Source organism: Aythya fuligula, chromosome 25, assembly GCF_009819795.1.
Source record: "Aythya fuligula isolate bAytFul2 chromosome 25, bAytFul2.pri, whole genome shotgun sequence".
Taxonomy (NCBI): domain Eukaryota; kingdom Metazoa; phylum Chordata; class Aves; order Anseriformes; family Anatidae; genus Aythya; species Aythya fuligula.
Window position 1 is genome coordinate 5,435,124 of NC_045583.1, and position 13,880 is coordinate 5,449,003.

Here is a 13,880-nt window from a genome sequence, read left to right on the forward strand (position 1 = left end):
CACAGGTGGAGGAGGAGCTGTCAGCCCCATGGGAAGCTGCTGCTCCTCACTGCTTTTTTGGTGACTTCATTTGATACAGTGGCTTTTCCCCCACAGTAGCACAGGTGGAGGAAAGGAGGGAAGTGCCCAAAGTCCTGCCTCACCCCGTGGCTCCAAAGTCCCTGTTTGTGCCAGATCGTGGTGGCTGCACCAGGGAGATGAGCACCGAGCACCCCCAGATGCTGGAGCAGCTCAGGTGATGCAGAAGCCCAGGTTCCTGTGTAATTTAGCTCAGAGACCTTCCCCCAGCAATTCCTCAGGACCTGGGCAAAGCAAGAGCAGCTTGGCTGCGTGTCCCTGTGCCTGGGGCCGTGCTGGGGCACAGCCTTGTCCCGTGCAGTAGGACTCCAATCCTTCTTCGAGAAGCCCTCGTTTCACCTCGAAGGCAGAGCATGTGTCTCTGAAATCCCCCTGCAGTGGAGGCTTCGCCCAACCGGGAGCTGTGAGGATAAAGCTGACCTTGGGGCACCTCCGAGAGCTCCTTTTGGTGAGGGGATTTGTGCCTGGCTTATCCCATGGGGGCTGCAGCCCCCTCAGCCCTGGCTTTGTGTGTGCCCAGGGTCTGCCCCAAGGCTCTTCTGTGCTGGGGCAGGTTGGGGGCTCCTGGCCTCCCCCAGGGCTTGGTGAACCTGGGCACTGATGGGTACAGACCCTGCTCCTGCATCTCTGCCCATGAATCAGGCCAAATAGCCCCTGGGTGCATCCTTGCCCTGGCAGCCAGGGTGGAAAATCCTCACTGCTCCACCTCTGCACCCCTAAACAGCCCCAGGACAGACGTCCTGCATCAGCCTGTTTTTACTCAGCCTCTTCTTCAGAACCTTTTGGAGGTAATTCACAGCCCCCAAGGAGAGAAACTCGCTGTCCTGGAGACCTTCTTGGGGCTGGGACGTTGCTGCTGGGGGGGCACAGCACAGCTCCATCCCCATCAGCTGCAGCACAAGCAAGACGCAGGGGTCCTTTTGCCTGGGTTTCTGGGGATGGCATCAGTACTGGTGCAGATGAGGGCTGAACACCGTGTGTGCACACATGGGGGGGTTGGAGGGGCCCGTGTGCCTCCCAGGGCTGCCCTCCTCAGCACCAGAGCAGAATGACAATGCCGACTGCTCCAGCTCTCGCTGTAAATGAAATCACTGCAACAGCCCGATCGCTCTGCAGGAGACAGCGCTCTGGGCACGATCCCGTGAGCATCCGAGTCCACGGGAATATTGCCACTTATTTTAATGGCAGGAGGGCGGCTGGCCAGCTTTTCAGGAGAGTGCATCTCGCTGGAGAGCACGTAGCTCCTCCAAAGGCCTGGCCAGGGCGCTGCGCCGGGAGCCAGGCAGCCCTGAGAGCTTCTGGAAAAGCAGCTCCTCTCCAGCATCCCCAGCAGGGTCTGGGCGACAGCGCTGAGCCCTGAGCTGCTGCATCCTGCCCCCCTGGGAACAGCTTACCCCGCGCCAGGGTTGGTGTTTTACCATTCCGAGCAGGCAACACAAATCAACCCCTAGTGAAGAAGAGGCTGGGAATGCACCTTGGGGGGGCTGCGCTTTGGGTCTGGGTGGTCGGAGGGGCAGGAGGAGCTGCAGAGGGCTGTGCCCCCAGCTGAGCCCCCCCAGGTGCAGGGAATGGGGTCCCCGCGGGGTCTGGGTGCTCGCAGCCCCCGCATGCAGGCAGGTGAGCGCTGCAGGCGCTGCGGTGTGTGGTTATCTCACACTCGTTACTGTGATGGATCGGAGCAGTTAATGTGTCAATGGGCATTACTAGGGGGCTGTGTTTTCTCTGGATTAATGAATCGACGGGCCGTGATGGGCTCCTCACAGCCGCCGGGGCCCGGTGGGTTGTTTGGTGGCAAAAAAGGCGATGCCAGAGCATCCCGGGGAGTGTGCACGGTGCGGGGTGTCTGTGTGTGGTGTCTGGGAAGGGACAGCTTGGGACGATGTGGTTCTGGTGGGAGCCTCCTCCCCTGTCCCTGCTCCCTCAGCAGGGAGGGGAAATTTGGGGGCAGCTGTTGGGCATGCAGAGGGAGCTGGGGTGGGCACTGGGACCCTTCTGGTGCTCACACCTCGCACTGAGCTGCCTGGGTGAGGGTCCTGCAGGGCTCGGCGAGGCTGCTCCCTTTGTACCCACGGGTGTCACGGTTCCCCTGCTTCTGCAAAGGCTGAAATCAGAGAATGTGACCCGTGGGAAGCACGGCGGGGTCCGGGAGGCCTGTCAGTGCTGCTCTTATGTTCCCGGCTGCGACGATGGCTGCAGGTGATGGGCAGGGGCAGGAGAGGACAAGGATGAGCAAAATGTGCCTTGATGCTCGGTGCCGGGGGGGTCCTGGGGACAGCAAGGCACCGAGGGGCCAGCTCCATCGCCCTCCCTCTGCCCAGCACTGCCTGAACCCTTCGTGCCCTGCGCTGCCGGGGGCTGGGGACGGGGGGGGTGCAGCCGCTCCCCCCACCCAGAACGGGGGGCAGCAGCGGGGACCCCCCCATCACCACCTCGGGGCGCTGCGCTGGTGCTTTAAAAGGCTGGCAAACCCCGCAGCGGGCTTCCCAGCGCCTCTTCATGCAAAACTTCCCCGGCCCCAGCCCTCCTCCTCCTCCTCTTCCTCCTCCTCCTTCTCATCTTCCTCCTCCTCCTCCTCCTCCTCGGCGCGGCTGCGGAGCGCGGCGGGTCCCGCCCGGCTGCGGCTCGCTCGGGCCGGGGCCGGGGCTGCGGGCGGGGGGGGGGCCGCGGCTTGTCCCCGGTAAGGGCTGTCCCCGCCGCATGCCGCAGGGCCCCCCCGGGCTGCCCGCGCCCCCCCGGGGCCGGAGGCAGCGGCCGCGGGCGGAGCCGGGCTCGGAGCCGCCGCCAACTTCGTGCGCTGCCCGCGGGTAAGTGCGGGGGGGAGGGGGGGGCGCGGCGCATCCCCGGGACACCCGGTGCCCACCCCCCCCCCCCAAAAATAAAAACCTTCCCAGAAAGGGGTTGGGGGTTCCCCCTCCTCCTTTTTCCTGCAGCCTCCCCGCTCTCTGCTCCGGCAATATTTTTTTTCCTTATTTTATTAAGGGGGGGCTGCGACAGCGTGGTCTGCAGCAGGGAGCCCCCACCTTCACCCCCCCCCCCCGAGGCACAACCTGTCCCCACCGGCAGGACCCCGGCTCCCTCCTCCCCGACTAATTGCATTATTAATAGTTGTGGGGCTGCGGAGCGCTGCCCCTCGCCTGTATCCCTGGGGGGGGGACACCCCAGGGTCCTGTCCCCCAACGTGGCACCGCTGCGGGCTGGGAAGGGGCTTGGGGCACGGGGGGGGCGCAGGCGGGTGCTGCCCCCGCCTCACTGCAGCGGGCACGGCTGGGGCTGCAGAGCCCCTGCAGGGCAGGGGAGAGAGCCCGGCTCGCTGGGGACAGGTGCCAGCCTGGGGTTTTATTTTTTGGGGGCACATCCCCCCCCCAAAATGCTGGAGCAGCCCCGTCTCCGGGCAGGGAACTGCTGTGCGCACACGCGCTGCTGGGTTTGTTTTCCTCTCTCGAGCTCTCCGGCTCCTCGGTGCTTTTTGGGTGCTTGCGGGAGCCAAAGTTGGCAGCCGTGGGGGGAAAAAAAAACGGAGAACTCTCCCACCGCCTCGCCCGGCCGCGCTTCTCCTCCTCCTCCTCCCGGTGCGATGAGTTTGCCGTGCTCTGCCAGCCGGCGTCTTCTGCTGTGGGCTGCTTCGGGCTGGGGGAAGAGCCCGCTGCCTTCAGCAAAATCCGTGATGGAGAGGCTGCGGAGGGAGGCACCGCGCCGCCGGGTGACCTGGGGCTGGGTGGGAGATGCCCGAAATTCGGCTGGGGTGGCCGGAGGAGCTGCTGGAGCTGGCTGCTCGCCCGCGGCACGGCCAGGGGAGGAAGGGAACTGAACCGATCTGTTGAATGCAGCGAGGAGCTCGGGCAAATGCCAAGAGAAGTGCCAAAAGAAAAGGCTCGCTTCCTCCCCTCCCTTCGCTTCGTGGGAGCAGGGATTTTTCCGTGCCAGCACGGCGGGTGCAGGGGGGGACGCGCTGGGGCTGCCGTGTGGAGCGGCTCCGTGTGGGCAGCGGGTCCCCATGGGCAGCAGGGACAGGGGACACGGGCAGGTCTGTGCTGGGGACCACGGCAGGTGCTGTGCTGGCGCTCAGCTGCACCCCAGGGTGTCGGGCAGGGCTTTCAAGGTGGGTTTTACACTGGGATCTGGAGCTTAGGTGCAGCTCCACCCTGACCCTGCAACCCGGGGGCCAGCGTCACCCTTCGGAGGAGCCTGCTGGCTCCCCAAAAAACAGGGTGTCACGTGCTTCAACTTTGGCATCAGGCAGGAGGAGGATGGATTTGTCAGCTCAGCCACCCCCTTCCAGCTCTTCCCAGAACGGCAACGGCTTTGAAGATGTGGCAGGTCCTAATTATAACACACCCGAACCCGCTCCCGCTGCCCGCCCCAGCTTCGCGCCCGCCGCGGGCACGGTCCCTTCCTCTCGGGCTTCACATCTCACGGTGGGGCTTCCTCGATGGGGTGGCCTGATTTCTCGGGCCCCTGTGCTGGCGATGGCCCTGCAAAAAGCCTGGCTGAAAATGGGGGTCTCTTCCCCCCCTGGGGGCTTTCTGGGTTGGGTGCCATCAGCCCGGGAGCTCAGGGTGCCGGTCCGACGGGGAGCAGGAACGGCGCACGGCGCTGCGGGCACCGGCACTCAGCCTGCGCTCCCCTTCCAAGCCAGCGCCGTCCCAGTTTGCAGAAGGTGATCAAAAATTAATTGTGGGATTTGGCTGCATGTGGCGGGAGCGGGGATGAGCACCAGTTCCTTCCTCCCACCGCCGCCTCCCCTCGCCCTGCCGGAGCTGTTTGTGGGGCTGCGCCAGGAGCCCCGCGCTGCCTCCCCGCCGCCTCTCGCCAGGTGAGACGCTGCCCTCGACGCTTCCTCGGTGGCCGAATCCTCCTCGCCTTCCCCTCGCCGTGTGAGCCCATCCTTCAAACTGAGGGATTAGCCGTGGCCTGCTTTGCAAAAGGGGAGGGAGGGGGAAGGAGAGAGCTTGCCTGCAGTTAAGGATATGTATATATAGCACGATAAATATTCCCCGAGTGATCTGCGCCCAGTGGGAGCCTTTTTCCTCGGACTGCAGCAGCCCCCGGGCCCGGCTCTGGGGCAGTGTGGAGGTGGTGGCACCCGGCGTGGGGCTGGCTTTGGGGTCCCCATGGCCGTGGGGCTGCGAGCGCTTCGTGGTGCGTGCGGGAGCCACGGGGAGCAGCGGCTTTTCTGCAAAACACCCGAGTGTGGCAGCAGATCCCAGCGTTTGCAGGAACTCGTTGCAGAGAGGTAGAGCTGGGGTTGTGCAAGCGTTGCAATATCGGTCCGTGCAGCCATCGGGTGGTTGCCGAAGGGGGCTGCGTCCCCGGGCGCGCTGGGTGTGTTTTGATGTTAAAATCCGGGGTCTGTGCTCTCCGCTGCCTGCTGAGCCGTGGCCTTGCTTTTCCTCTGCCCGGATGCTGGGGAACTCGACCTGAATACTGAAGGTTTTGCCTGTTGAGGGAGAACTTAACCTGGCCTCCCCTCCCTTGCCACGTCTGAATTCTGCTGTGCTTCACGTAGCCTCTGCAGCCAAAAAAAAGCAGGAGCCAAAGCGAAGCTCCCCGCAATAGCTTGCGAGTGAGGAAGAGCTCGCGTGCACTAACGGGGGTATTGTGCCGCGCGCTGGCTGTCCCTGCCTGCCGAAGGATGAGCAGGTGGGCAAAGAAATGGCCTTGATTTTCCAAGAGGAGCTGGTGGCAGCACGTGCGGGGTGCGGGCAGGGACATCTCCGCGGGGCCGGGGCGTGCGGTGGGCGCTGGGGGCAGCCCGGTGGGTGTCGGGAACGGGGTCTGCTCGGAGAGGTGGGCGCGGGGTGCGGCGGTGCCCTGTGCTGAGCCCCCAGCTCCTGCCAGCCCTGCCTGGGAGCCGAATTTCTGGCCTCTTGGCTTTGCCACTGCTGGCAGCGATGGAGCCGCGGTGATTAGTGCTTAGCCGGCACTTGGCCTGGTGGCACGTGAGATGTGAACTTGCTCGCCTGCAGCAGCCGGGGCTCCGTGGAGCTAATGGCAGTGAAATAACTGGGTTTTCACTGGGAGTCCTGCAGGGAGCCAGGCGGTGGCGAGAAATCAGCCGTTTCTTTCTCTCCTTATTTGTTTCTTTGCCCTTTGAAGGAGCTTTTTCCTCGCTGCAAAATCCTTGTGTTGAGCCAGCTACTTTTGCTCCCGGGGGGACTGGGGGCTCCAGCAGAGGTGAGGAGCCCCTGGTTCCGACCTGCCCAGGGGGCTCCCTCCGAGCCCTGCAGCCGCGATGGGCGCAGCATCCTGGGCTGGGCTTCTGCCTCCAAGGCTGCTCTCCTGGGAGCAATGCGGGGTCCTTCCTGGTCTGTTTGTCCCTGGAGCTGTGGCAGTGCCAGGCTGGGGAAGGGAAATTTTGCCAAAATTCCCTGTGATGCGTGCAAGGAGGATGCAGCACATCACCCGGAGACACACCAGCCTTGGTCCTGGGAGGAGCAGAGCCCTGGGTAAGGTCGCTCTGTCTGGATGCGGAGCTGTGTGTCCAGCAGCACCCCAGCACTGCAGCTGCGTCCCAGCTCCCGTGGACATCTCAGGGCTCTGCAGGACACAGCGAGCCCGAGCTGTGCCTCACTGCAGCCCTGGCCAGCACTGAGCTCCTGAAGAAGCACAGGAGGAGCTGCGGGAAGGAGCTGTGAGAAGAGAAGCCCGCTCGTGGCCAGGGAAGGCTGCACCAGGATGGATCCGGGGGGTTTCAATCAGCCTGGGATTTCTCCCAGCCAGCCGAGCCCGTGGTGTGGGCATTGGTGGTGAGGATGGCGATGCCACAGGGCTGGCCGGTGGCTCAGTGGCACAGACACCGCTAGAGGGGAGCAGGATGCCACCATGTGGGATTTCCTGTGTGGCCCAAGGGTGGTGGGGACCCACAGGGCAGGTGCCAAGCGCTTTCTCCATGGCTCTCCCTGTCCTGCCGTGGTTTGGGGCTCAGCGAGATGTGGCTGCAGTCCCAGCGCCTGCTTCTGCAGCTCCTGATGCTTGTTGGATTTGTCTGACTCAGGCAGGGCAATAATCCCTGGGATTTCCTGCCAGGTCTGGAAATATGCTCGCTTGGATCAGTCCTTGCACCTCTTGCCAGAGCTCGGATCTGACCACTGCAGGGCCAGGATGAGGGTGAGAGAGGTTCACTGCTCTCCAACAAAGCACTTGTTGGAGGCGGGAGGCAGCAGCTTTGCTCCTTCCTTTGGCGCTCTGATAATACCAAGCTCGGTCTGTTTGGGATGCATACCTGCACCCCGCTGCTTGCAAATGTGCGTGGTTTTGTTCCCCCACGGTGAGTGCTGCCGTGCAGGCTCTGTGCAGGCAGGAGCAGGAGCTGGGCTCCCTCACCTTGCTGCTCACAGCGTGCGCACGGGGTGCTCCCCGCTCCATGGAGAGCTTGGTGCTGGTGCACGTCTCCCTCCAGGGATCTGGCCTTACAGGGATGAGGGGAAGACCCCCTGGGGATGCAGCTCACCCTCCTTCTTGCCAGGAGCCCATCACTCACCCATCACTGGTCCCATGCCCATCAGCACTGCCCTGGGCTGGGTGCGTTCCTGGTGTGGGTTGGGACCGGGAATGGGGCTGTGTGGGGGAGCTGCTGTGTGGGGCCACGGGGAGGAGTGGTGGGGAAGGGGCTCTCCTGCCCCTTCTGAAGACTGCTTGGGCTGCACACAGCATAGGCTTGTAGGGTAATTCAGGCTGCATCTCCCTAATGGCTCGGCGAGGGATTCAAACCAGCTCTCCCCTCCCCTCCCCATTATTTGTGCTTTTTTCTTGCCTGCCATGATATTTTTACCTTCAGTTCGTTCAGATTATATGATCAAAGGAGGCACAAAGGGGAGAGAACAGAGAGGAAAAAGCTTAAAAGAAGAAAGGAAGAGGCTGTGGGCTCTGGGGGATCCGCTGCGGGCTGGGGCGAGGAGGCTTTTCCTCGGCGCGTGCCACGTGGAGCTCCATCGCGCCGGCCCCCGGTGGGCAGAAACCTGGTTCCTGGGGCGAGGGTGGAAGAAATGACCTGGTTGCAGCCTGCCCCAGCACGGGGCTGCACGGGGGGGCTGCGGCATTAAAACCACCCTTGGCTGTCCCCATCCCCTGCATCTTCGTAGCAGAACCCGACCCGCTTCCAGGGTGCAGCAGGAGCCGCTTTCCCCTGCCCCGCTCCCGGTGCCGATGCACGGGACGGTGCTTGCAAAGCCCTGGGGGAGGTGGCACTGTCCCCACAGGGCCAGGGTCCCTCTCCTTGACCCCAGTTCCTGCAGGGATGTGCTCGTGGGGCTGTCCTGGTGGGAGATGGCTTTGCAGGCGGCGGTGGGGCGGCTTTCGTGCCGCAGCACTCCCTGCCTGCTGCCTTTGGAAACAAAGAGCTCGGCACCGGGTAATTCGCCTTGCTTAAAAGCCCCGGCTGTCAGAAACGCTTTGGAGATGGGCCTTCAAGTGGCTCCGACGGGCAGGGATGTGCATAATTTATGGAGGTGAGTTGAGGCAAAGGCCCTCCCAGCTGGGGTGAGGAGCTCCGAGCGGCTCCTCCACGGGTGTAAAGGGGCCTGGCTCCAGCAGCAGCCCCCCCATGGGGCTGGCTGAGGATCCGGCCAGGCGGGCGCAGGCTCGGCTGCTGGGCTCGGTGCTCAAGCTGAGAGGAATTGAGGCTGCTTCTCGGGTCTCGCTGTTCCAGCCTGTCCTGCTTGGGGAATGCATTTGCCGGCTTCGCTCTCCTCTGCTTTTCGGTGCCTTGCATTAATCATGCGCTGCCCTCGCAGCATCCTCGCAGCTTGGAGGCAGCAGCCAGGCTGCAAGGGAGGGGAAACTGAGGCAGGGGCTGCGCTGTTGGGCCAGGGGCACATCCAGGGCTGGGGGGCAAAGGAATGCAGGTGTGGGTGTGCGCACAGCCTGACAAAAGGTGCTGTCACCAAAAAAATATCTCCAAGGAGCCTGGGGCGGGTCTGAACCATCACCCGCTCCCCAGCCTGAGGAATTGTCCGTGGTACCGCTGTGCTGGTGGGATCGTGCTGAGCCATCTGGGAGCAGGATCGGGGATCCAGCACGCGTCCAGGTCACCTTTGTGCCTCCAAGGCGCAGGAGCTGGATCCTGCAGCAAGCCCCGGGCTCCCTGAGCCGGGATCGCAGCACCCTGTGCCCAGCTGAGGGGCATCGTGGCGTGGTGGGCTGGGGCACCCTGGGCTCCAGTGGATTGGAAATGCTAAAAGGCAGAGCTGCTTGTTAATTGCCACATGAGGCACAACCTGGGGGCATCGCTCAGGCACCATTCCCCATGCCTTCACCACCAGCTTCCCCATTTGCCCTTGGCTCCCTCCATCCCCCCCCAGGGGCACCAGCTCGGGGCCAAGCACCTTCGCACGCAGCCGCTCTCCTCTGCCCATCCCGGCTGCTTTTAATTTGCGCTGAGCCTCGGCTCTCCTGCCCGGGGGAAGGCAGAAAGCCAAACTCTCCCCGCAGCTTGGGCGGGTGCTGTCGATATTCCCCGCTGGAGGCTGTCGATACCTGATGCTCGCAAAAAAGCAGTGGCCGATGCAGAGCTCAGCAGCCCGAATGGAGAGCGGTGCGAGCCGCGGTGCTTAGGGGTGCATTTTGGATACATAATTCCTGGTTTCTTCGGTACCTGGCTGGGTCTGATTTTGCTTAACACCCAGCTCGGCTCTGTGCCTGCGTGGCTGGCAGCGCGGTGCTCGGGGCATGCAGGCAGGCGGTGGCAATGGCCTCATGGCAGAGAATGGAGGAGAAATTTGGGAATCAGCCCCTGGCTGCCCCATCCCTCGGATCGTGCTTGTTTGGTATCCCCAGTCTTGACCCCGGTTGTGCAGGGGATGCAGGCGGGCTGCTAACGGCAGCAGCTCACTTGTGGCTGGGGCCATCAATGGGGACACGAGGGGGCTGTGGTACCTGGGGTGCAGCAGGGGGTGCTCAGGGAAGGAGGGTCACTAAAGAGAAAATTCCCCCCCCGGATCAGCTCAGGGTCTCCATGCAGCGTAGCTTTCAGGGGGCTGCTTGGTTCCCGTGCCTGGCTGTGACCCTGGGGCAGGAGGGATGCTCTAGGGTGGCTGGGACCAGGGCTGTGTGTGCATTGGGGTTTGGCCCTCTCTGAGCACTGCCCTGGGGTCTGCCCCACCCTGATAGCTCCCCAAAGGGGGTTTGGGATGGGACGGGTCCCGGGGCTCCCCTCCAACCCGTGCCAAGCTGGCCCTGCTGCTGGGGCTGAGCGCGGCAGGGGCCCTGCGCCGGATGCGCTGTTGGGGCTGAGTCAAAGCAGCTGGCGTGACTCACAAATCCAGCAAATCCCAAACCTTTTCTTCCGGGCTCCCTGCTGAAACCTTGGAATGGCTGACATCTTCTCCATGCTCCTGTTTAATTTCCCCCCTCTTTCTCTCCTCCTGCTCCCCCTTCTCCCTCCCAAGGGCTCTGCAAGAAGGACCCGAACCTCTGCTTGGGCCACCCCTGCTGCCTCTCCTCCCCGGCGTAGCGATGCCGGTCCTGGCACCCACCTGCAGCCCGGCTGCTCGCCGCACCCTGGGGGCTGCCGGCACCCATGGGAGCCGCTGACGGAGCCGCCGGAGCCATGCCACCCAGCCGTGCCCGCCTCGCCGCCTGACCGCCGCCGGGATTCGGGCCGCGCGCTCTGCCCCAGCACGGCTTCGGCGATGAGCGGGGGTCGTTTTTGCATGGAGCGTCTCTCCTTCTGCCTCCTCCTGAGTGCCTGGAGCTGGGGCTGGGCGCCCGGGGGTGCCGCCAAGCCCAAAGGCCAGGGCTACCCGCACATGAACTCCATCCGCATCGACGGGGACATCACGCTCGGGGGGCTCTTCCCCGTGCACGGCCGGGGTGCGGAGGGCAAAGCCTGTGGGGAGCTGAAGAAGGAGAAGGGCATCCACCGCCTGGAGGCCATGCTCTTCGCCCTGGACCGCATCAACAACGACCCCGACCTGCTCCCCAACATCACCCTGGGCGCCCGCATCCTGGACACGTGCTCGCGGGACACGCACGCTCTGGAGCAGTCGCTGACCTTCGTGCAAGCCCTCATCGAGAAGGACAGCACCGAGGTGCGCTGCGTCAACGGCGGCCCCCCCATCATCACCAAGCCCGAGCGGGTGGTCGGCGTCATCGGCGCCTCGGGCAGCTCCGTCTCCATCATGGTGGCCAACATCCTGCGGCTCTTCAAGGTACAGCTCCCCCCGAGGCTCCCTGGACACCTCCACCAGGGCTGAACCCATGAAAAAACGCGGTGGTTTCGCCAGGTTTTTGCATGCTTACCTCTTCCTCCACAGCTGGGGGCAGGCAGGAGCGCGAGTGTCTTTAAAAGCATTTTCCTGCCTCCCCCAGGTCCCCAGGGATCCCCTCCTCCGTCCCCCTCTGGTGACGATGCTGCAGCAGCAGGCTTTGTCTTCTCCCCCGGCTTCGTGGCCAGGTGGGATGCTGACGCTCCTGGCATTCTTGCTGGGAGCCTTGTGGGGGCACGGACGGGCAGTCAGCTCTGGACAGGGTGCAGGATGAGACCACAGAGCTGGAAGGGACCCGGGGGGCTCCATCCCAGCTGCCTGCACCCTGCTGGGTTCAGCCCGGGCTGCTCAGGGCTTGGTCCCAGTGGATGCTGAGAACCCCCCAGGGATGGAGAGGGCTCAGCCTCCCTGCGGAGCTCCCTGGCCCTCTCCTGGGGTGTCACCTGAGGGGACCAGAGGTAAGGTGACACCATAGCCAAATTGCTGGGGAGCTGCATTTATTGCTGGGATGGGAGCTGCATTTATTGCTGGCAGCTGCAGGGTGCCAGGAGGGGACGGTGGCGACCGCTCTGTGCCCAGGGACAAACTGGGGACACCGCTGGCTTTGCCCCTGGCCCTGGGTGTGCGGAGGGGAGCGGGGTGCCTGTGGCCGTGGTGCTGGCTGCGGGCTGGCTCTCCCATCGCTCTCCTCCGCTCCAGCTGCAGGAAAACCGAGGAGTTTATAATTACATCCCTCTCGCTGTGCATTTATTTATCCGCAGCAATGTCCTGGGGCTAGAGCGAATGTTTGAACAAGAGCCCCCTCAGCAGCAAAAGGCAGAGAGAAATGCAAACAGGCTGCGCGCCCGGCAGCGGTGGAAGCCCCGAGCTGGCGCTACGCACGCTGCCTCCCCCTCCCTTCCTCGGGGGCTGGCTGCCTTCCTCCCGTTCCCCCTCCTCATCCTCCCTCCTGCCCGCCCGGCGTGCGGAGCGCTGCGCCCTCCTGGGAGGGCTGGAGGCTGTTAGCAGAGACTGAAAAACAGATCACTGATGGAGTTTGATTTTTCTGGGTCCCTTTTAAAAAAAAAAAACGTGTTAATGTTCCAGGCGACGAGCGAGAGGGCTATTCAATAATTAAAATAATATAAATTAGAGAGAGCGGGAGGAACTTAAAAGCTATTTGCCGAGACAAAAAAAGATTGAATGCTCACTTCAGGGAGGGAGGCAGTGAGGAAGGAGGCAGGAGAGTGACAGCTGGAGGAGCGGGGGGAGCTGTTTTGGGGGTGGGCTGGGCTATTTTTTTTCCCTTTCTCCTCCAATTTTGCTGCTTGGACAAAGCATCCGTGACCATGCAGGGGGATGTTGCCGAGCCCCGATGCACCCTGGCACTGGTGGTGGCCCAGTGGGGACATGTCTCAAGCCTCGGTGTCCCCAGCGTGGGGACCTGGCCCTCAGCTCAACTGGGAGCCCTGGGACTCGCTGTCCCCACCTCCCTGCCAGGCGCTGGTGGCCCCAGCACGGGGACATCGCTCCCGCGGGATGTCAGGTCCAGCCCTGCCCCGCGCTGCCTGCCCGCCGTCGCTCTTTGTTATTCAAATAGTGGGTTTATGGCACGGACATGCTTAAAATGAAAATCAGGCAACTTCCATTTCATGCTGCCGCTGACCTTTAAGCGCGGGCAGCTCCGCTCAGAGGTTCAGCAAAGTGTTTGCCTCCCTGGGCACGGCTGCGCTCACAGTTTTGCCTTTTCCTGTCCCCTCGAGGGACGATGCTCGCTCCTGGGCTGGAGCCAGAGATTTGGCTCCTGCATCAGCCCCGGGACTGCAAAGTGCTGGGGCACCCTGTGTGCAGGGTACAGCTGAGATGAGGGCACGGAGGAAGCATTGGGGGTGCCCCTGGGTGCAGGATGAGGCTCGTGGGTCTGGGGGCTGAGCAGTTCCCCCTCTGCCTGCCCCAGGATCTCTGTGCACACCTGCACCCACGCTGTGTCTGCTTCGTGCTGTGGTTCAGGCTCCCCTTGCCCTGCTGGGAGGGTTGTGGCAGTGGTGCTGCAGAGCCCTGGGTGGGTTGGGGTCTCAGCAGCCCCTGCCCTCCTCCAGCTGGCCCCTGCCTGGGGGTGCTGTGCTCTCCTCGCCCCGTGCTGTGCTCCCTTCCCGTGCGCCCCGCTCTGCTCCATCCCCTCCCCGCCAGCCCAAACCCATTGGCAGGGAGGGCTCGGCGCATCCCTGGCAGGGGTTTCGTCGCTCCCATGCTACATAAATAAATAACGTGTCCTTCGTTAGCTGCCATTGCCTAATTAAAGCTGTACATCAGCGGAACAACTTGCAGATGCGGCATCCTCTGTCCAAGCTGGTTTCATCACTCCTCGCAGCTCTGCATGCAGAAAAACCTCCCCTCAAATCCCTGCTCTCGCCTCCTTGCGATAGCATCTGTCTGTCGTCACTGCCAGAGCTTTCTGGCACGCTCCAGCTCCTTCCCACCCCTGTCTGCTGGCTCTCCAGCCTCAGCACTACCCACTTTCTCCTGAATGACCACCGCGACGATGGTGTAAAAGAACCCAGGTCCGTCCCCTGCAAATGCGGCTCCCCAAAAGCTGCATCAGGGCCCGGGCTGTGCTTT

At 63.4% G+C, this 13,880-nt stretch overlaps 1 protein-coding gene across 1 annotated transcript in view; it reads left to right on the plus strand.

The window, feature by feature from the left end:
* Positions 1-2,768: 2,768 nt before the first annotated feature.
* Positions 2,769-13,880, plus strand: part of GRM4 (glutamate metabotropic receptor 4) — a 44,607-nt gene continuing 33,495 nt past the window's right edge. Inside the window, exons 1-2 of the mRNA XM_032203259.1 lie at positions 2,769-2,882; positions 10,464-11,225. Coding sequence (XP_032059150.1) covers positions 10,707-11,225 — 519 coding nt within the window. The 5' untranslated portion in view covers positions 2,769-2,882; positions 10,464-10,706. The remainder of the gene's footprint in view (positions 2,883-10,463; positions 11,226-13,880) is intronic.